The sequence below is a fragment of the Dipodomys spectabilis genome, unplaced genomic scaffold (assembly GCF_019054845.1).
Source record: "Dipodomys spectabilis isolate Male_0828 unplaced genomic scaffold, ASM1905484v1 ptg000288l, whole genome shotgun sequence".
Lineage (NCBI taxonomy): Eukaryota > Metazoa > Chordata > Mammalia > Rodentia > Heteromyidae > Dipodomys > Dipodomys spectabilis.
In genome coordinates this window covers 6,964,734-6,986,661 of record NW_024870965.1, presented here as the reverse complement: position 1 = coordinate 6,986,661, position 21,928 = coordinate 6,964,734, and the positions used below count along the sequence as shown (strand labels likewise).

Genomic DNA, 21,928 nt, shown 5'->3' with positions numbered 1-21,928 from the left:
TGAAATCTGAGGATCCCAGTTCAAATCCAGCCCAGATAGGAAAGTCCATGACATTCTTTCTCTAAGTAACCACCAACAAGCCAGAAGAGCTGTGGCTCAAATGTTAGCGTAAGGCCTTGGGTTCAAGCCCCAGTACCAGAAAAACCAAACAAAAACCCAGAATCTTTTGGATGTTCTTTCAACCTTGGAAAGCCTCTTTCTTCAAAGACTTTGACTTGCTAGACTTTCCGTTTTTTGTTTTTTTTTTTTTCCCTAAACAACTAAAATTACTGCCCTAATTGGTAGTAATTAAATTTCTAATGGTGAATTTATGTTGTCCTAGGCTCAAATGATTCTCTGGAGTAGTGTGGACAACAAATGTGTACGCCTGTTCTCAAAGTTCCTTTCTTCTTTGTCTCACTTTCCCCCATGTCCTTATACAGTCCAAGCTGGCCTGTAATTCACCATCCCTCTGCTGGTGTATCCCAACTGCTGTTTTAAAAAAATAAATTTCATGCCGGGCACTGATGGCTCATGCCTGTAATCCTAGCTACTCAAGAGGCTGAGGTCTGAGCAAAGCAGCCCACGCAGGAAAGTCCATGAGACTCTTATCTCTAGTTAACTACCAGAAAGGTGGAAATGGAGCTGTGGCTCAAAGTGGTAGAGTACTAGCCTTGAGCACAAAAACTGAAGGATATCACCCAGGCCCTGAGTTCAAGCCCCAAAAATAAAAAATAAAAAAAATTCACCACGTGCATTTAAGCTATTCAATATGCTATAAGATATGTACATATTTATATATATGTATATGGTTACTCCAGGGGAACATATCAATATATCCATCATTTCACAATGTCAACCATATTAACTACAGCCCTCCTACCCTGCAATATGTCTTTCTACTAGTTAGTCCTAGGTGTACGATTCTTTGTATCTTTGTATTCTCACCTCTATCTTCTCATTTCCTCCCTGCAACCTTGACCAGTACCCTCTTTCTTATCCAAAATGCAAGCGACACTATCTTATAAAACAGGCTATGTACATATCTCTTTCAAAGCAAGGACATGCAATAACTACAACCCCTCCTCAATCTACCTTCCATCCTATAATACTCCACAGTCTGATTTACACTCTGTCAGGACTACGAAGACCAGGTTTTACAGAGTCTGTTTATGGCCAGGTCATTTAAAATTTCTTTACTACTGTAAAAGTTTGGAATGGTGCATGGTTCTTGTTTTAAAAGGATTATAAATTAGGCCTTCAGGCTAATTTTGACACTGGGTTAAACTGTAACACATTCCAACTAAAGTAGTATTTAAGGAAATGTATCATAATACCAGGAGCGAGGTAGGAACCAGGATGGGTCTGATGGAACCTCAAAGAGGCCAACAGCGGCAGGGTTACCTGAGCTCTAAAGCACAGATGGCTCCATGCAGATCTCTACCTCACATCCCCTTTTAAACCGCCCCAAACCTGGTTCCCAGGAGTAGTGACAGAAGACATACCTTTTCCTGTTCTTTTAAACAAATTAAAAAACCTTGCCTTTGATAAGAAAGACCAAGATACAAAGAAGCACATTTCCCAAATGATGAGCCATATCTGAAACTAGTTCTAGAAAGAAGTACAACAGATACACTACCTGTTCCTCAAAGGTCCAGTGCTGTGTAGGTCTTCAAGTTGTCTTTACAAAATGCCAGTGGGCTTAGCAAACAAAGACTCATACACTGCAGCGACTGGTTGTTGACAGACAGATACAAAGGACGGTAACAATGACATTCCAGGAAATGCCTGAGCCTCCACTCATCTCTTGATCCTCACTACACAGATGCCAGGCACTAGTGCTCATTAGAGAAACAGAGGAGAGGAAGAAAAAGAGAGAGAGAGAGAGGAAAGAGAGAGAGAGAGAGAGGCAGGAGGGAAGGGGAGAGGCTGGGTGAGGGGACAGAGAGAGAGAAAAGGTTTTAAATTCACTCCCCCAGTCCCTGCCAGAAAAAAAGGTATTTTGAGCATCAAATGGCAATCCTATACACGAGGGCTGCTCACTGAGGTCAGCTAAGGACACCTGTGTCAACTGAACACCTGCAAGGTGGCCAGGCTGAGAGTTTGCAGATTTAATGTTTTAATTCCTCATTTTTAATTTTAATCAATTACATTTTGAAGTGATATACATAGGATCAAATATACAACATTAGTAAAAATTAATTTTACCTGTTTCTTTTTACTTGGTGATATGACTCCTGGAAAAATTTAATACTCTAGGGGCTTGCAGTCTATTCATTTTGAATGGTGCTGCTATAAACCTATAGCAAACCAGACTGTGATAGGAAACTAGCAATGTCACTTGGTATTTCCCACCTAAAGTTATCACTTCAAAGCTAAAAGACAAGACTGTATTTTCCCTTCTCAGTCAATTTAACTGAGAGAGCTAAGACTCTTAAGAAAAATAACTTTAAACAACCATAAAATAATCTGCAGAATTACTTTGTCATGGCAGTATATGAAAAATTACTTCAAAAGGGCAAAAAGAAAGAACACAAGATGCAAAACCACAACCCTTAAGAAAATTAAATGGAAAGTATACCAACCAAGTTTTTTTTTTTAAAAAGATCTCAATGCTGATTTTTAAAAAATCCATCTTTCAAGTGAACTGGGGATTTCCTTTATTTATAGTATCGGGGCCTCAATGAAAAAAATGTATTGAGTTTTGTCATTGTATTTTTCAAACAACTGCAACCACAATCAAGAGAACTATTAACACTGTTGGGCATGGTGGCACCCATTTGTAATTCCAATACTGGAGTGGCTGACATAGGTTTAGGAACCCAAGGCCAGTGTAGGTTACACATGGAGACTGTACCTCAAGAAGCCCAGGGCTAGGGAGCTAGCTCAGTGGCATAGCACAGTTTGTGCAAGGCCCTGTGTTCCATTCCCAGCAGTGAAGCAGAATGGGGGAGCAATCATAATTCTCTCTCCCTAAGTCAAAAGGAAATAACACCACTATGAAGCAAAAAACTGAACATTTCGGTTATGAAATTTAAAACCTCTGAAAATCAGCATTTCCCCTCAATGTTACTTAAGAAGTGTGTTGTATATAACACTGAGAATCTGACAAATACTTTACTGTGCTACACGTCCTGCTCTAAGTCTCTGCTGCTGCTTCTTTTTTCTTTCAAGTACTGGGGTTTGAACTCAGGACCTCAGGTTTGCTAGCTAGCTGCTTCACCATTTGAGTATGTCTCTAGCACAAGAAGAAGTCTATATTAAAAGTAAGAAACAACAGTACATTTCTCTGGGTAAGTTATGTCCTTCCTCTACCATAAGACAATCTTCTGTTTGATTTTAAAGTATTGAGGCCTCCAGGGTTCTTGGGAGGAAAAGTCCGTCCAATGTATTTCTAAATCTATGAAAAAAAATTTAATGAAGGGCCGAGACCTAAGAAAGGTCTCAGGCGCGTGCAGGACCCAAAGCCAAATTTTTCAATGAGGAGACTGTATAAAAAACAAACTTAAGGAAATGGGATCAGGGCGAACCCTTGGGGTTCCCACAGCCGTCCGAATAAACTAGCAACTCAAAAAGGGGGGGGTCACGTTCAGCTGTCACGTAAGTGTCCAGGTGTGTCAGCGGAGGGTCCTCTGGGCTGGGTGCCAGGTGATGCATTCCTGGGGGGTCTGAAAGCCAAGCTCCACGCGTCCCAGCAGCGTGAGCGGGAAGGCTGGACCAGGTGAGGCCGGCGGCCGGCGAGGGGGAGGCAGGGCGCCGGGGCGGACCTCCAACGCCGCGATCGCCGCTGCCCACCGCGCAGCTCCCCGACCGGGGACCCCCGCGCCGCGCGGCGCGGCGTGCGCACCCGAGTTCACGGAGGGCAGCGGCTTCCTCACACCCCGGGCGCCGGCGCGGAGCCCGGGCCCGAGACGCAGAGCCCCGAGAGGCGCGGCGCCGGCCCGGCCCCGAGACCCACGTGGGCCGCGGGGGCCGCGGGGCGAGGGCGCGGGCCCCGGGGCCGCCCGCGGGACGCCGAGGCGGCGGCGGCCGCGCAGGGCCGAGGTTTCCCGACGCGGCCGGCGAGCGGCGGCCCCGGCGGCCCGCGCTTCCCCTCCTCACCTGGGGCTCCGGGGCAGCAGGAGGGCTACGGCCGGGCGCCGGGTCCGTTCCCAGCCCCGCTGGCTGACATGGCGGCCGACGAGCTGTCACCGGGCTCACTCGGGTCTCCCGCGGCTCCGGGGAACAGACGCCTCCCGCCCGTCCGCCCCGCCTCTCTCTGCGCGCCCCTCCCGGCGGCGGGCGGGCCGGAGGCCCGAGACCGCGGAGCACAGAGCGCGGGCGGCTAGAGAGGCAGTCGCCGAGGGCGGACTACCATAGAGTTCGTGTCCGGACACGCCCGGATGGTCTGTCCCTCCCTGTCGGTCCCCTGATAGGCCTACGGCGGCAGAGAGAGCGGAAGCGGAAGCGGCGGGGAAAACGCGAGCGGTCGGGTGTGCGCGTGCGCAGTTCGGAGGGTTGGTTTCCGCCCGCTCTGGTCCGGTCGCACGTGAGGTCCTCCGCACCCGAGCACCGAGCCGCGGCCCTAGGCTGTCGCTGGGGCCGACCTCGGGGACCAAGATGTGGGGCCCGGCCGCGGGGCTTCCTCCGCGCCGGGTGCAGTCGGCTCTGGCGGGCGCCGGTCGCTTCTGCCTTTGGAGGCCCGGGGCGGCGACGCGGAGGCCCGGGGCGGCGTGGGGCCTCCGCGGCTTCTCCGACTCGTACCTGCAGCCCCTGCCCTACCTGGACTTCGAGGAGTCCTTCCCCGGCGAGTCCCGGCTCGGCCCCGAGCCCAAGCGCTACATCACCCACCGCGGGCTGGCGCGCACCCTGGGCCAGCTGCTCCTGGGGAGGACGCGGCGCGACGCGGTCATCCTCGAGTGCAATCCCGGTGAGGGCGGCGGCGGCGGCGGCGCCTCGCCGCGCAGGTCCCCGCGCGCGCAGGCGTTCTGGGGGACCTGCCCCCGACGTGAGCCTCGGGTCTGGCTTCATCCTAGCACCACACTACCCTCACACGCCGGGGTGTAACCTCCGCTCTCCCTCCAGTAGCTGTCAGCACCCCCCCCCCCCCCCCCCCGCTCCCCACCGGGAGTTCTGGGCCCGCGGCCGCCACCGCAGGAGACGGGACGTACGTTTCTGGACTTTTTGAGCCAGTTTCTAAAACACTTCCCACATAAAGAGCCAGTTCCGACGAGGCTTGACAATAATTGTTTTGTTTTTGGTATTTGGGATTGAACCCAGAGCCTTCCTTTACTACCTGAGTCATGCCCCAGCCCGATGTCGCTAATTTGCCTCGGTTGCTAGCTTGGCTGGCTTCCAAGTGGCTAGGAATACAATATTCACACCACTCCTGGCTTTGAGTACACCTGACAGCCCCTGAGTAAGTAAGATGATAGGCTAAAAGCAGCCTTCTGGTGTTTGTTTTGTTTCTGATAGGTAGTGAGCTGGGGAGGGTACGTACAAGCCTTGCAGTCCCTGGTGGAATCGATTCAAGGCCACACTGTATTACTTACCAGTTGGGCTGTTGTAAAGTCAAGTGACTAATCCCTATATACAAAAGGAAGTGAAGATTATTTCTTAAAAGATAATACCGTATTATAGCAAATAAAAAGCTTGATATTAAGAAGAGATTGTGTTGCATCTTTTGCAAATCAATTTTCTGTTTTGTTAATACACCAGGTCCTGGAATTTTGACTCAAGTGTTACTTGAGTTTGGTTCCAGAGTGGTTGCCCTTGAAAGTGAAAGAGCTTTTATTCCACACTTGGAGGTATGTTTTTGGTTAAAAAAAAAATGTGTTGTTTAGTCAAGTTGCCTAAGAAAGTGGAATTGTGCATACAACTCTTGGGAACTCTGTCTTCATTTAAAATGTTATTTTTATCTGTAGTTCACAGAAGTTTAATCAACAAAGTAGTTAGGAATCCAATGCATCTGATCAGTGTCACCCCTTTCATCGTTCCTACCCTTCTCTCCCAACTACCTTTCCCTCACTTTTCTTAATGTTGTAAGTTCTGCAATGATGGCCCACATCTGTGATCCTGGATACTTGAGAGGCTATTGTCAGGGAGACTACAGTTTAAGGCTAGCTTCAACAAAACAATTAGAAGATCTCATCTCAACAAACAATCTGGGTGTGGTCAGTCATGTTTGAAACCTCATTTATTCTAGGATATCAAAAGAGCCTAGTTTTCTTTTTTTGGTGAGGGGGAGGGGGTGGTACTAGGGATTGAATTTAGGGCATCATTGCACTTGTTAAGCACATGCTCTACCATTTGAGCCACACCTCTAACCTCTATTTCTTTATATATTCACGGAGATAGTAATACTTTCGTTACAAAGATCTTTGCATTGTGTTTATTTTTTGCTTGCTGTTTTGTGTGGTATAGGCTTCTAACCAGGCATTACACATGCCAGGCAGGACTCTACTGCTGAGTTGCATCCTCAGGCCTTAGGCCTTAGTTTGTTGAATGGTGTCTTTCTTCATGGGCCAGGCTGAATACTGCCAAAAACTCCTACACCTGGCTACTTGTTCAAGAAGATGTTTCAATTGTGGCAAAGTCTCTGTCTTAACATGTCGTCTGTGTGTTTAGTCCTTAGGGAAAGATACGAATGGAAAACTAGACGTGGTCCACTGTGACTTTTTTAAACTGGATCCCAAGGTGTGTGAAGTAATAAAGCCACCTATCATGATTTCAAAAACACTTTTTAAGAGTTTGGGGATAAAAGCACTTCCGTGGTCAGAAGGTAATTTTGTGAATTTCTAAAGCAATGACCTTATAGTTTGCTAGCTTTTGCAATATGCCATTTTCCCACTTCTGGCTTTTTAGTGGTTAATTGGAGATAAGGCTTTCATGGACTTTCTTGCCCAGGCTGGCTTCAAATCAAAATTCTCAGATCTCAGCCTTCTAAGGAGATAGGATTACAGGTGTGAGCCACCAGCCTGGCATATCTTGTTTCTTGAGTAGATAGTTTACAGTTTACTTGTCTATAGATTGGTACCATTCAGTTGAGAAGCAACTGTTCTTAGTTGAATATAGCATTCATGTTCTCTGGATGCAAAGAATCATTTTGTTTTCTCAAAGGCCAATTTCTCTTATCAAAATGAGCCTTGTAGCCGAGCACGGGTGGCTTACACTTGTAATCCTAGTTAGGAGGCTGAGATCTGAGGATCACAGTTCAAAGCCAGCCTGGGTAGGAAAGTCCATAAGACTCTCATATCCAATAAACCACTCAGAAAACCGGAAGTGGTGCTGTGCTCAAGTTGTAGAGTGCTAGCCTTAAGCTGAAGAGCTGAGGAACAGCGCCCAAGTCCAGAGTTCAAGCCCCATGACTGCACCCCCCCACAAAAAAAATATGCCTTATATTTCACTAAGACAGTTAACATTGTTGCCAGGAGTGTTGGTACCACCTGTAATCCCTTTACTCCCTGGCTGAAGCTTGAACACTTGAGTTCTGTACCATCCTGAGCTACCTCGAAAGACTGTCTCTACAAAGATTATAATTAATAAATAATAATATTATTAACTTAGTTTGCTGCAAGAAAATTTGGCCATAGGAAAAAAAATATTAAAAATGCTATAAAAAATCTTTTTGGTTTGTCTTTCTAACAGGTATCCCTTTGAAGGTATTTGGAATCTTCCCAATCAAACATGAAAGAAAGGCACTTTGGAAACTTCTGTATCATCTGTATGCCTGTAATTCTATATATAGATATGGGCGAGTAGAACTGAATATGTTCATTGGTGAAAGAGAATATCAGGTAAGTTACGGTTGTTTTTCAAAGACTTCTTTGATTTTCTCTTAAGTATTCCTCATGTGCAGTTTTGATTTAGGGTCATGATATTTGGTAGTGTAAGATTGTAATCTTATAATCTTACACTCTCAACTATGTTAGGTTTTTAAAAAAAGTTTCTTTCTTTTTTTTTTTTTTTTTTTGTTGGTTGTAAGGCTTGAACTCGGGGCCTAGGTGCTATCCCTGAACTCTTCAAGACTAGCATTTTACAATACTCTGAACCACAGCACCACTTCTAGTTTTCTGGGGTTAAGTGGAAATAAGAGTCTTATGGCCTTTCTTGCCCCAGCTGGCTTTGAACTATGATCTTCATATCTCAGCCTCCTGAGTAGCTAAGATTACAGATAGGCATGAGCCACTAAGTGCCCAGCTAAAATAGTTTTAAAAAATCATGGTAAAATATGATGTAAAGTTTGCCATCTTATGTGTACAGTTAGTAGCAGTAAGTGTATATTACACAACTATGACTGCTGCCCAGCTCCAAACCTTCCTACTTGTTGCACTGAGGATTAACTCCTTGTTGCAGTGAGGGTTAACCCTGTCTGCTCTCCCCCTGGCCCTAGAAACTGCTGTGTGTTCAAAGTGAGTAATGTTCCCTGTGTATTCAAGTGTGCATATCTGATCTGTTCAGCTATTTACCGCTGGGCTCTTCCACCAGGTGTCTCTTAGCTTTATTGTGAAGCTATGTGTGCATAGCTTTTCAGTGAGGGTGAAGCTCTGTGTATGTACTTCATGCTAGGGGCGAAGTTGTGTGTAAATACTTTACAGTGGGGGTGAGGCTATATGTGCACTGTTTTCCACATGCCACACGCATTTTTGTTTTTTTTTTGGAGAGGGGGGTCCTGGAACTTGAACTCAGGGCTTGAGTGTTCTGCCACTTGAGCCACATCTCCACTTCAAGCTTTTTGGTAATTAGAGATAAGAGTGACATGACTTTCCCGTCTGGGCTGGTTTCGATTTTCAATTCTCAGCTCTCAGCCTCTTGAGTAGCAGGATTACAGGCGTGAGCCAGTAGTGCGCACACGTTCCATTTTCCCTCATCCTGTTACTATTCTAATCCTGATTTCTGGTAACAGCTAAGCCCTTAGTTGCAGCAGGGTGACCTGGTACTTCAGTCTGTTGGGCGCTTAGTTCAAAACAGTGGCCTCTCCTCTCTTTGCTTTTCATTTTCTGTGTTAGGAAGCCTTCTGAAATTATGGGAGTTGCTGTGGGAGGAGTCTTTTGGCTCAGCATCCCTCCTGTTATTAATCTATTGTTCTGGTGTATCAGGAATCCCTTCATTGTACATGGGAAAGCAGTGGAGGCAAGATGTGAATCACCAGAGAGTAAAAACAATTACCTGGTGGTAAAAGGAGCGCTGAGGGCTCAGATTCTCCCAGCTTGCTCATAACATACAGAAACAGTTTTTGTCTTGCCACTTGCTCACGTCCTCTTCCACCATGGGCTTGCTTGCTTGCTTGCTTTGTTTTCTGTTAGGCCTTTTATATCATTCAGGTGATAGCTCATCTGACAAATGTCAGCCTTTAACAATTTTTTTTTTGGTTGGTCGTGGGGCTTGAACTCTGGGCTTGAGCATTGTCCCTGCACTCTTCAGCTCAAGGCAAGAGCTCTACCACTTGGAACCGCAGCACCACTTTCTGTTTTCTAGTGGTATATTGGAGATAAGAGTCTCACGGACTTTCCTGCCCAGGCTGACTTTGAACCGTGATCCTCAGATCTCAGCCTCCTGAGTAGTTAGGATTACAAGCATGAGCCACCAGCGCCCAGCCAATATTTTTTTTTGTACTGAGCTTTTTTTTTTTTTTTTTTTTCTGGACGTGGGGCCTGAACTGTGGGCCTGGGTGCTGTCCCTCAGCTCTTCAGCTCAAGGCTAGCGCTCTACCACTTGAGCCATATAGCTCCACTTCCAGCTTTTTCTGCTTATGTGGTGCTGAGGAATCGAACCCAGGGCCTCATGCATGCAAGGCAAGCACATTGTACTGAGCTTTGAACTCAGCACCTTATACTTGTTAGGCAGGTACACTATCACTTGAGACATACATACCTTTTTCTTTGGCCTTTAGTTTTCAAATGAATTAAAAAAAAAAACAACAATCAAAAACTATCATTAAGCAGATGTACAAAGGAATTTCAATTCTTCTAGTCAGGTTATGAGTATAATGGGATTTCACTTTTTTTTTTTTGGCCAGTCCTGGGGCTTGACCTTTTTGCTCAAAGCGCTCTGCCACTTGGGCCACAGCATGACTTCTGGCTTTTTCTGCATATGAGGTACTGAAGAAACAACTAGGGCTTCATGCATGCTAGGCCAGCGCTCTACTACTAAGCCACATTCTTAGCCCAGGATTTCAACCTAGGGCTTCATGTATGCTAGGCCAGTGCTCTACTACTAAGCCACATTCTTAGCCCAGGATTTCAACCTAGGGCTTCATGTATGCTAGGCCAGCGCTCTACTACTAAGCCACATTCTTAGCCCAGGATTTCAACCTAGGGCTTCATGCATGCTAGGCCAGCGCTCTACTACTAAGCCACATTCTTAGCCCAGGATTTCAAACTTTTTAACTTGGTCAGCTTAGACCATGTAGCTAGGATGATAGGTCAATACCACCATACCGAATTATTGGATGGAGTCTCAGTGACTTTGCCTGAGCTGATCTTGAACCACAGTCTTCCAATCTCCTCCTCCCACATAGCTAGGATGACCGCATGAGCCATTGTGCCAGACAGCCTTAACAATTCTTTTTTTTTGTTTGTTTGTTTGTTTTTGGGTCCGGTTGTGGGGCCTGAACTCTGGGCCTGGGTGCTGTCCCTCAGCTCTTCAGCTCAAGGCTAGCGCTCTACCACTTGAGCCACAGTGCCACTTCCCACTTTTTTTCTTTCTGCTTATGTGGTGCTGAGGAATCAAACCCAGGCTGGGCCTCAGGCATGCAAGGCAAGCGCTCTACCACTGAGCCAACTTCCCAGCACCTTAACAATTCTTTACAAAAGATATAATAGAATATTTTGACACACCTGTCCCTCCTGTAGGGCCTAAATTATTGTTTGTGTCATTAGTCACTGTTGTCTCCTCTGCCATGTTGTAGGGTCCAGAGGACTGGAATTGTTGTTTTCATCATGTTGATAGTTAGGTCTTGCTTCCATTTTCTTCAATCAGATTTTTGCCCTGATCCATCATATGATTACAAGAAGGTCTCATGTGCATTGATTCTAAGTGTATCAAATTTTTATTTTCTTCCTCTAGAGACTGACGGCCACTCCCAAAAGTCCAGACACTTACCAGGTACTGAGTGTGATTGGTCAGGTGGCCTGTGAGGTCAAGCTTCTTCACAAGGTGGGTAAAGTCTTTCTGCATGTCCTGAGGGAATGAATGTTCATTTCAGGAGGCTCCAAAATGGAGATCAGGCACTGAACATGAAGCTGAAAGAATCCCATCATTGAAGAGAAGCTTGCTTTATGGCACATGTATAGCAGATTTGACCACTTCAGCTTTAACTCTTTTTGCTTTCGTTTTCAAATGGGCTCATATTTTGCCTGGTTGGCTTGGATTATTATGCCTCCCTGTATACAGCTGTTTGCCATTTTACTAGTTGAGATGGCAGGAGTGGGGGGGGGGGGGGGGATGTCTCATAAGCTTCATTTTTTTTTTTTTTTTGCTAGTCCTGAACCTTGGTCCTTCTGATCTTATCCTCCCAAGTAAGTAGCTAGGATTACAGGTTACAGGGTATTTCTCACAGTGCTTGCTTTTTAAGTTTTTTGTGCTGGACCTAGAGCTTGAACTCAGTGCCTAGGTGCTGTCTTTGAGCTTTTTTTGCTCAAGTTTGGTACTGTACCACTTTGAGCCACAGCTTTACTTCCAGTTTTTTCATAGTTAATTGAAGACAAGAATCTTAGACTTTGCTGCCCAAGCTGGCTCTGAACCATGATTCTCAGTCTCAGCCTCCTGTGTAGCTAGGATTATAGGCATGAGCCACTTGTGCCCAGCTGCTTTTCAATTATGTTTTTGGGGGTTCATGAGGCTTGAACTTAACCTAAGTGCTGTCTTTTAGCTCTCATTCAGGCTAGTTCTCTACCACTTTGAGCCACAGCTCCACTTCTAGTTTTCTGGAGGTTAATTGGAACTAAGAGTCTCATAAATTTACCTGTGCAGTATGCCTTTGAACCATGATCCTCAGATCTCACTCTCCTAAGTAGTTAAGATTATAGGTGTAAGCCACTAGCCCCTGGAAATTTTGTTTGTTTTTTTTTTTTTCTTGTCGGTCATGGGGCTTGAACTCTGGGCTTGGGCGCTATCCTTGCGCTCTTCAGCTCAAAGCGAGTGCTCTACTGCTTGAGCCACAAGCGCCACTTCCAGTTTTCTAGTGGTTTATTGGAGATAAGAGTCTCACGGACTTTGGGGGGCTGGGAAAGTGGCTCAGTGGTAAAGTGCTTGTCTTGCATGCATGAGGCCTTGGGTTCGATTCCTCAGCACCACATAAACAAAAAGAAAAAAGCCGGGAAGTGGCGCTGTGGCTCAGGTGGTAGAGCGCTAGTCTTGAGCTGAAGAGCTGAGGAACAGCGCCCAGGCCCCAGAGTTCAGGCCCCACGACTGGACAAAAAAAAGAGTCTCACGGACTTTTCTGCCTGGGCTGGCTTTGAACCGTGATTCTCAAATTTCAGCCTCCTAAGTAGCTAGGATTATAGGCGCGAGCTACCGATGCCCAGCTCAAATTTTAAGTTTTTAATGGCCACAGAGTTGTTCATTCCATAGCATCACCCTCTATTTCCTTACAACAGATCAGAGTTTAATAGAAATACAATGTGAATCATATATATCACATGACTTTTAGACTTTTTTGTCTGCCAGTTCTGGGGCTTGAACTCATGACCTAGATGCTGTCCTTGAGCTTTTTTGCTTAATGATATAGCATCCTACCACTTGAATCAAAGGTCTACTTCCAGGTTTTTGGTGGTTAATAGGAAATAAGAGTCCCATGGACCTTCCTGCCTTGGCTGGCTTTGAATCTTCAGATCCTAGCTTCCTGAGTAGATAGGATTACACATTTTTAAGGCCTCAACTAGTAATCCTCCTGCTACACCTCCCAAATGCTGGCATTGTGTTTGTATCACCACCACACTTAATTTAACTTTATATATTTTAATAGCCACATTATAAAAAGTAAAAAAAAAAATTAAATTTTGTTTAACCCGTCAATTCAATATATTTATGCCAAGTCTTTGAAATTTACTATGTTTATACAATTATAGCGCATCTGAATCTCTGGACACTTTCAAGTGTTCTGTTAAGCACATGTGGCTACAAACTTCCTTATTGGATAGCATAGGGCTAGCATGTCAGGACATTTTTTTTTTAATTAGGAAAACTTAGTTTTTTTTTTAAGGAAAACTTTCATTCCTACATGTTTGGCCCATTCTCTTGTTTATCTTGGCAGATCCCTGCATGTGTCAGCTGTTGCAGAACTAGTGGTCAAGTACCATTTTGAATTAAAGATATTTGTAGAATTCTTTCTTGTCATCATTCCCTAAGTAATAGAGGATAGCAATTCTTTACAGAGCCAAGTGCTGTGACTGTAGGATGCAGAGTAGCTTGTATGCAAATACTGTATCATGTTATATGAGAGTTGGGGGCCACACATTGGTATTTCAGATGAGGACCTGGAACTCGCGTCCTGCTGATGGCTGAGGACTGACTACAGTTTGCTATTTTGTAAGCTTTTGCTCTTTTCAAGATGTATTGGTTTAAGTTTGAGGTCTTTGTAGTGAGTGTCTGTGTGGTGGCATTTCTTCCTGCCTTTGTCCTGGAAGATGTTAAGCCCTTCCTTCTGTCTAATATACATAGTTTATTTATTTATTAAATCAGAATGTTGGGGCTAGGAATGAGGCTCAGTGGTAGAGTGCTTGCCTTGCATGTATGAGCAAGGGTTCGATTTCTCAACACCACAGAAGCAGAAAAGCTGGAAGTGGTGCTGTGGCTCAAGTGGTAGAGCGTTAGCTTTGGGCTGAAGAGCTGCGGGACAGCGCCCAGGCCCAGAGTTCAGGCCCCATGACTGACAAAAAAAGAATTTTTTAAAAGAACACAAAAAAAGTTAGAATGTCACCTCATTTGAACTGAGCTTCAATTCCAATTCTTTTCTTTTCCTCCCCAAACACTGAGGTTCTTCAGTTGGATCTCTTATCATTGTCTTTCATGTCTCAGCCTTTGTTCTCTGTCCCCAGCATACGTGTGCACCTAGTCTTCACCTCCCTGACCCTGCCTTCTTTCTCAGGAAACCTCAGCACTGTTGTTCTTATTGGCTAAGATACTTCCTCCTGCCCACCTCTCCCCCCCTCATCCTGGTGGCTTTTTATCTAAGCCTCTCTGTCCTCATAGCTCTTAGCTATGAGGTCTTTCTGGACCCACCATTTCTAGCACTTGCTCCATCATGAAACTGCAGCTGCAAAGTGGCTGTCAGACTCACTTTTCAGGGTCTCAAAGGTTTCCTTGCCTGCTGTACCTTGTGCACCGAAGTAAGGGTCCTATGCCCCCACAGCCATGCCTTCCACCACTGTGGCCAACCGAGCATGTGGTGCTGACCCTGCTTTGATTTCCTGCCCTTAGAGTGGCCTTCCTGCACCTCTGGAATGCAGCCTGTTCACAGTGAAGTCAGCCATGAGTCGTCCTTTCTGACACTAGCCTCCACCTGGAATTTTAAGGCTCTTATCTATTTTCCTATTTGTTTTTATCTGTTTTAATAAAAGGAATTGCCGTTCAGTTGGGTCTTTGTTTTTTTGCTCTTCTCTTCCTGAGAACCAGGGACTGACCTAATGGGATTTTCTCATGCTAGGCAAGCTGTCTGCCACTGAGCAGTAATATATTGAAATACTTTAATCAAAAACAACTAAAAGAAAGTTTTGTTTTTGTTTTTCTTCCCTCCAGGAGCCTTGGTCATCATTTGATGTATATGCCCAAAGTGGGAAGCTAGAAAAACCAAAGAATAAGGTAAGAATAAATTAATAAATTTACATTACCCCCATTCCCCAATGGAACATCTTTGTTTTCTTAAGACTATCTAGTATTCTGTATTTACCTAAAGTTTTAATTTTAGAATAACTAAAAATGTCCTGTAAACACTGGCTGCTACATTTAATAGAGTAGAGTTGTTATTATTATTTTTTTCCAGTCCTGGGGCCAGTCTAGAGCCTGGGCACTGTCCCTGAGCTGCTTTGGCTTAAGGCTAGCACTCTACCACCTGAGCCACAGTACCATCTCTGTTTTTTTCTGTTTATGTTGTAGTGAGGAATTGAATCCAGGGCTTCATGCATGCTAGGCAAGCACTCTATCACTAAGCCATGTTCCCAGCCCAGTTGAAGTTATTTTGGAGAGTTGTATTTCTTAGCTGTTCTGCATAGAAATGGGCTTAAACAGAGAATATGACTTCCTTTCTCCAAATGAAAAGCATCTAAAATATGGAGATTGTGAGTTACTATAATATCCATCTAATTTTGGTAAATATTCATCTAACTTTAGAACAAAATTTTCTATTTTATGATGCAATTATAAATTTCTAATAGTAATAGTAATAATAATTTCTTACAATAATTTCTAATAAACTAGTTAGCCCTTAATAAATCAATTCGGTGGTAAGTACATCTTGATTCTAACCCAGAAATTGGAACTTCAATTTTTGTTTTGTTTTTGTTTTGTTTCTGTTTTAATTGAGACAGGATTTTTTTTTTTTTTTTTGTTGTTGTTGTTGTTGTTGCAGTGAGACAGGATTTTGCTGCGTTGCCCATCCTGGCCTCAAACTGCAGGTTTAAATGATCCTCCTATTTTAGCTTCTCAAGTATCTGGGGCTTGACATATGTGCCATCTTACCTGCCTTCTATTCTAAAAGGAATTGAATTGATGATTTTATAGTAGGTTTATTTACCTTTATCTCAGAGCTACTTGTGAATTTCTGCTAAATTAGCTGAAGTGTTATAAAATGTTTTTGGACTTCATAGAACTTCTACTTTAGAATTAAAAGCTAATGATGGCCTAATCACAGCATGTAAACTCAATCTGAAGATCCCGTTTTCCTTTTTTCCCTCTCATTCTTATCAATGATGCAGACACAAAATTAACAATTTAGAAATGGTCTGATTTTAGGCCAGTGCCAGTGGTATTTCACGACTGATACAATTTATTTTCCTCCTTCTCCAGGAAATATCAGAACTGATGGAACAAAACATGTATTTTATTCGATTGATTCCTCGTAAAAATTTATTTACAGAAAACTTAACTCCTATTAACTTTGACATATTTTTTCATATGGTTCGGCACTGTTTTGGGAAGCCCAATGCCAGTCTTCTACATCACTTACGGTAAGTAAACAAATAAAAGCCAGTGTGAAATAACAGTTGAATGGGACAGCATTTTACATTAGAAGTGTATTTCCATCTTGGTTAAGAATAGTGTTCTCATGTCTCTCCTATTTAGGCACTAGTTCCTTTTTCCTGGTTGCTCATTGTGGTGTTTGAATCCATGGCCCAGGTGCTGTTGCTGAGCTGTTTTGCTCAAGGCTAGTACTTTACCACTTGGAGCCTCAGCCCCATTTCTGATTTTTTCATTGTTGTTTTGATTTCTTTTAACTCATCTGTCTTTGCTACCTTTTAAAGCATACTGTGAATTCACTACATCTTCATAGACAAGCTCTGCTGCTGAGTGGCTTTAGTGTTTTACCACACAACATCTAGGGAAGTCTATTTTTATTTATCTAAATAGTATACTTTTCTTTGGGAAACAAGCCCTGTGAAGTTCCACCAAGTTGTGTCAGCCTAACTCATACGTATTTCTAGAGGACTAGCACATGCAACATTAACTACAACGTATGGAAAATTGGACCCTCTCTGATGAAACTCAAGCCATTTGAACAAAAATTTTCTTTAAACATCAAAGTAATTTTTGCCAGAACACATCAATGACAAAAGATTTGGTCTGCTAAGGAATCTGGCTTTAATAGCTAGATACTCCATAATCAGGTCACGTTACAGCTTACAACAAACATCTTCACCTGTTCAAAGCCAAGATGAAACTAGAAAAAAGCTTTATTAATGTGCTTTGCCTGCAGTGTCACAGTATCACTTAAAAGTAGAAAGAAATCTTCCCCTTTAAGTAGTTGTTATGTATGATTTAGTAATGCTAGAAAGAAATGAACCCATGGCCTCCCTTATACTAAGAACTGCTCTGCTACTGAGCTTCATCCTCAGTCCAGAAGACGTTGTGGATGGGTCATGGTTACACTAGAATGTTGTGTAAGAATGGAGTAGAGTTTGTTCAAAATCTAGATTCGCTTTTTTTAAAACAGATTGGCAGTGAAGCTTTAGGCATAGACATAAATGAACATCTATGCAAGCTCTTGTACCAAATTAACTTTATTATGTGTTATTTTCAGTTGAGCATCAAGGCCAACTGTTGATATCAACTGACAGCTGTGAAAAATTAAGTGCATTCACCTGTGTTTCCTTTTTCAGTGCACTGAGTCCAATTGATTCAAAGGAAATATTGAGGAAAATGAAAATTTCTGAAACAAAGAAGGTCAATAAAATGTCCCCTCGTGACTTTAAGCAGGTTTTTGAAAGAATAGAGAGTATGGAAGGCGATGGCCCCTACAAGTGGTTGTATGATGACAGCATGGACGACTCCCTGGTGTAGAGAGGACTGTATGCGGCTGGATGGCAGTAGGCACAAGTGGAAAACTCAGATCCTTCAACACCAGGACTAAATAAGGTGTTTCTTCTGAGGTTGATACTATTGCTTTGCTGGATAAACTGATTTTATTCACAACTGAATAAAACTGAAATTTGAATTAAATGTGGACTTGACCAGATTGAAATTGTATTTTATATTCCTATCTGCTGTAAGGCTTGGGTTGTAGCTCAGTGGTAGAGCACAGGCTTGGTATGCAGTTCCTTGGATTTAATCTCCAACACAATAGATATGTAAATCAGTTCTCATCTACTGTAATATACTGGTAGTTGTAGGGTATTGCTAGTTAAAATTCTTTTTTTTTTTTTTTTGGTCTGTCATGGGGCTTGAACTCTGGACTTGGGTGTTGTCCCTGAGCTCTTCAGCTCAAGTCTAGCACTCTACCACTTGAGTCACAGCGCCACTTCTGGTTTTCTAGTGGTTTATTGGAGATAAGAGTCTCACGGACTTTCCTATCTGGGCTGGCTTTGAATTACGATCCTCAGATCTCAGCCTCCTGAGTAGCTAGGATTAGAGGCGTAAGCCACCGGCGCCTGGCTTAAAAATTCTTTTAACCATACATCTTCATCTTTGTATTAGTTTAAATACTCAGTGTAGGGGCTGGGAATGTGGCCTACTGGTAGAGTGCTTGCCTAGCATGCATGTAGCACTGGGTTCAATTCCTTAATACCACATAAACAGAAAAAGGCAAAGGGGTGCTGTGGCTCAAGTGGTAGAGTGCTAGCCTTGAGCAAAAGAAGCTCAGGGACAGTGCCCAGGCACTGAGTGCAAGTCCTAGGACTAACAAAAACAATAAATACTCAATGTACACCATAGTTGGTCTTTTGTAACCTCCTAGGGGGCGACAGAATTTGTTTTTTTTTTTTGGGTCTGGTCATGGGGCCTGAACTCTGGGCCTGGGCACTGTCCCCCAGCTCTTCAGCTCAAGGCTAGCGCTCTACCACTTGAGCCACAGCGCCACTTCCGGCTTTTTTCTTTTTGCTTATGTGGTGCTGAGGAATCGAACCCAGGGCCTCAGGCATGCAAGGCAAGCACTCTACCACTGAGCCACCTTCCCAGCCCGGCGACAGAATTTGTATGTTACTGAGCTTTGAAAGTAAGTCATAGTGATTTAATTGGTTTGTTTTACCTTTCCATATTTTGAAATGTGTTTTCAGATTCTACAAGATGAAATCAATTAAATTTCAACTATTTTACAATAATTTTTTTGTCTCAACATTTAAGTGTGAATATTAAATTGAATCCAACTCACCTCTAGTTCTATCGTGTACAGTCAGTGTGTTTTCATGAATATTCCAATCTCTGTATGTCAGGTTTTTCCAGGAGCTGGGCACTTTGGTGGCTTGTGTTTGGTCTCAACTAATGGAGCAGCTGAGATGGGAGGATCCTTGTGCCTTAGGAGCTCATGGTTTGCCTGGGAAAGAGGCACAAAACCTTGTCTCAGAAAACGAACTCTTGCATTTTTGTTCCATCAAGAAAGTTGAGGTGGTTAGATCTTGACAAACACCTAGGATATTTGTTAAAGTCATTGGATACAGCAAATCTCAGATTTGTTTGCTGTTATAACCCTTCATTAATACCTAAGTAATTCCTATCTGTGGATAGATGATCTTCACACAGTCCTAGTGGTCTCCTGTTCCTCCATAGGCTGTGCCTTACGCCTCCATTTCTACTCAAGCATCTTCACTGTACCCATCATCTTATCACAGTCATACTCCTGTTATGCCATACTTCATTTTCTTTTTCATGTTTTGAGGATGCATCAACCAACCAGAGTTCTTCCTTAGAATGGAACATTGAGCCACATTCTAAACTTTGTTACTAAGTTGCTCACCCTAAACTTGATTACCAGGATCAAGGAGGCTGTACCCATTAGACTGAGGTTCAGGAGCCTTAACTTTATTTATTTATTTATTCATTTATTTATTTTAGCGTTGCCCTAGGGTTTGAGCTCATGGCCTCAGCACTTTCTCTGAGCTCTTTTGCTCAAAGCTAGCACTCATCTTCTTGAGCCACAGCTTTACTTCTGGCTTTTTGGTGACTAATTGGAGATAAGAGTTTCATGGACTTCCTACATGGAAAGGCTTTGAACCACAACCCTCGGTTCTCAGTCTCATTTTTTAAATGGGTAGTAAAGGTGTCTTGATCATACTGCTACTGTCATAAGGAATTTGTGAGTTAAGAAAGGGTTTAGAAATGTGGTAGAGCAAGGACTATAAGTATTGGGACCATCTTGTATTTTCTTTCCTGCTCCCTTCTGTGTAGGAATCCAGAGACCATATATGCTGTCTTTGTTTTGCATCCAGCAAAGTAGAACTTAAATTCTGAAAAAAAAGGGGGGGAAAAAAAAGACGTTGGGATAAGTATGTGGCTCAATGGTAGATCACAAGCCGCCTAGCATGTGTGAGGCCCTGGGCTCCATCCTCACCATCATAGGAAAGGGAAGTATGGCAGGCTGAGATCTGAGGATTGAGTTTGGAGTTAGCTGGTGTAGACAAATTCTCCACACTTATCTCCAATTAGCCAGCAAAAATCCAGACCTGGAGGTGAGGCTCCAGTGGTAGAACACCAGCTTTTAGTGATAAATATGAGAGGAAAAGACCTTAGTTCAAGTCCTAGTACTGTTAAAAAAAATGGGGATGAAGGTTGGAGAGGGATGTTAGGCTACATTTGCTAAACATGCTAACAATGTGATATCTAAGTGGCTACACCTACCAAGTGTGCCCAAGAATTTGAAGTTAAGGTGAACTTCCTGGCTACACATTAAAGCTCTGAAGTCCAGAAAGTCCAAAGCTCTGGGGAGGTTACGTTAATCCAGACTTAGTTTCCAGAAATTGCCTCGAGGTGGGGGACTGTGAGGAAATGCGTGGCAAGAAGGACTTGCCTTGCTCATGTGGGGGCTGCGGAAGAGCCGGCCAGCTCAACTCAGGGTGGCAGAGGGCGGGCGTCGGGCCGGTCTCCTTGTACTACACAGCCTAGCCGCATTCAGGGGCTCTCTGGCATCACACACATCTGGATGTGTCTGGACCTGGGGCCGGGCTGCTTTGGCTTTCTCCTGGCCACCGTGAATGATGTTTCTCTGCCACTCAGCACCATGATGTGCTGCCTTGAGACGGGTCCCGAGGCAGCAAGCTGGCCAAGAGCTGTGGACCGACACCTGCAGAACCTTTCTTCCTGAGACACGGATTTACACAGGAAACCGTTATGGAAATGATGCCGGCAGGGATGCTGTTTTCCTTCCTTCCCTCCCTCCCTCCCTCCCTCCCTTCTTCTCCTCCTCTCCTTTCTCCTTCCCCCTCCCCCCCCCCCCCGCCCCCCGCTGGCTCCATCATCACGGAAATGTAAAAGGGCTCACGGATCTGCGGAGCCCGTGAGCAGGTCACTAATGGCCATGGGTGTGGAAGGAAGAGCCCACGGGCGCGTCCCGGGCGCCCAGGGGCGCGGGAGTCCGCCCCTGGATGCGATTCTGGTAGAGGCCGGGGCTCGCGGGGCGCGGGGCGCGCCGTCTGCAGAGCGAGCCGGTGTCCCGCGGGCGGACAGGACGTCCCTCCCCTCTGCGTTCGCGGGGACCCGGCGCACCCTCGCCGCGCCGGCGGGACCGGGCGCACCTTGCCGCCCCAGGGCGGCCACGCGACCGGCGGACCCACGCGCGCACCCACGCGCGCGCCGGCGGGGACCGGGCGCACCTCGCCGCGCCAGGGCGGCCACGCGACCGGCGGACCCACGCGCGCGCCGGCGGGGACCGGGGGCACCCTCGCCGCGCCAGGGCGGCCACGCGACCGGCGGACCCACGCGCGCGCCGGCGGGGACCGGGCGCACCTTGCCGCGCCAGGGCGGCCACGCGACCGGCGGACCCACGCGCGCGCAGGCGGGGACCGGGCGCACCTCGCCGCGCCAGGGCCGCCACGCGACCGGCGGACCCACGCGCGCGCCGGCGGGGACCGGGGGCACCCTCGCCGCGCCAGGGCGGCCACGCGACCGGCGGACCCACGCGCGCGCCGGCGGGGACCGGGCGCACCTTGCCGCGCCAGGGCGGCCACGCGACCGGCGGACCCACGCGCGCGCAGGCGGGGACCGGGCGCACCCACGTGCGCGCCGGCGGGACCGGGCGCACCTCGCCGCGCCAGGGCCGCCACGCGACCGGCAGACCCACGCCAGCGCCGGCGGCGGGACGCGGATAACAGGACGCTCGCGACTGTCTGGTCCCGGCGGGGCTACGCAGGTGCCCAGCGCACGTTACGCTGAACTTCTCGGCGACTCCTGAAAGGGTAACGAAGCGTGGGGCCAAAGCCGCGGGACGGCGGGCTCCGGCACGGTCTGCGCATGCTCCTAGGCCAGCCAGCCCCGCCTGCCCCGCCCGCCCCGCCCCGCCCCTGGGTTGTGCGCAGGCGCAGTGCGCAGGCGCGCGGTCCGGCCGCCT

At 45.9% G+C, this 21,928-nt stretch overlaps 2 protein-coding genes across 4 annotated transcripts in view; one reads left to right on the top strand and one right to left on the bottom strand.

Annotated features, from left to right (window-relative positions):
- The window catches only part of Cnst (consortin, connexin sorting protein), a 63,670-nt gene extending 59,431 nt beyond the window's left edge, over positions 1–4,239 (bottom strand). For all 3 annotated transcript variants that reach the window (XM_042701235.1, XM_042701238.1, XM_042701236.1), the window contains exon 1: positions 4,081–4,239. The gene's annotated coding sequence lies outside the window, so the exon portion shown is untranslated. The remainder of the gene's footprint in view (positions 1–4,080) is intronic.
- Positions 4,240–4,491: 252 nt separating this feature from the next.
- On the top strand, positions 4,492–17,613 carry Tfb2m (transcription factor B2, mitochondrial). The gene is made up of 8 exons (XM_042701269.1): positions 4,492–4,888; positions 5,677–5,765; positions 6,586–6,739; positions 7,606–7,754; positions 11,026–11,115; positions 14,698–14,760; positions 15,964–16,124; positions 17,274–17,613. The coding sequence occupies exons 1-8, from the start codon at positions 4,579–4,581 to the stop codon at positions 17,452–17,454; spliced, it is 1,197 nt and encodes a 398-aa protein (XP_042557203.1). The 5' UTR covers positions 4,492–4,578; the 3' UTR covers positions 17,455–17,613.
- Positions 17,614–21,928: the final 4,315 nt, after the last annotated feature.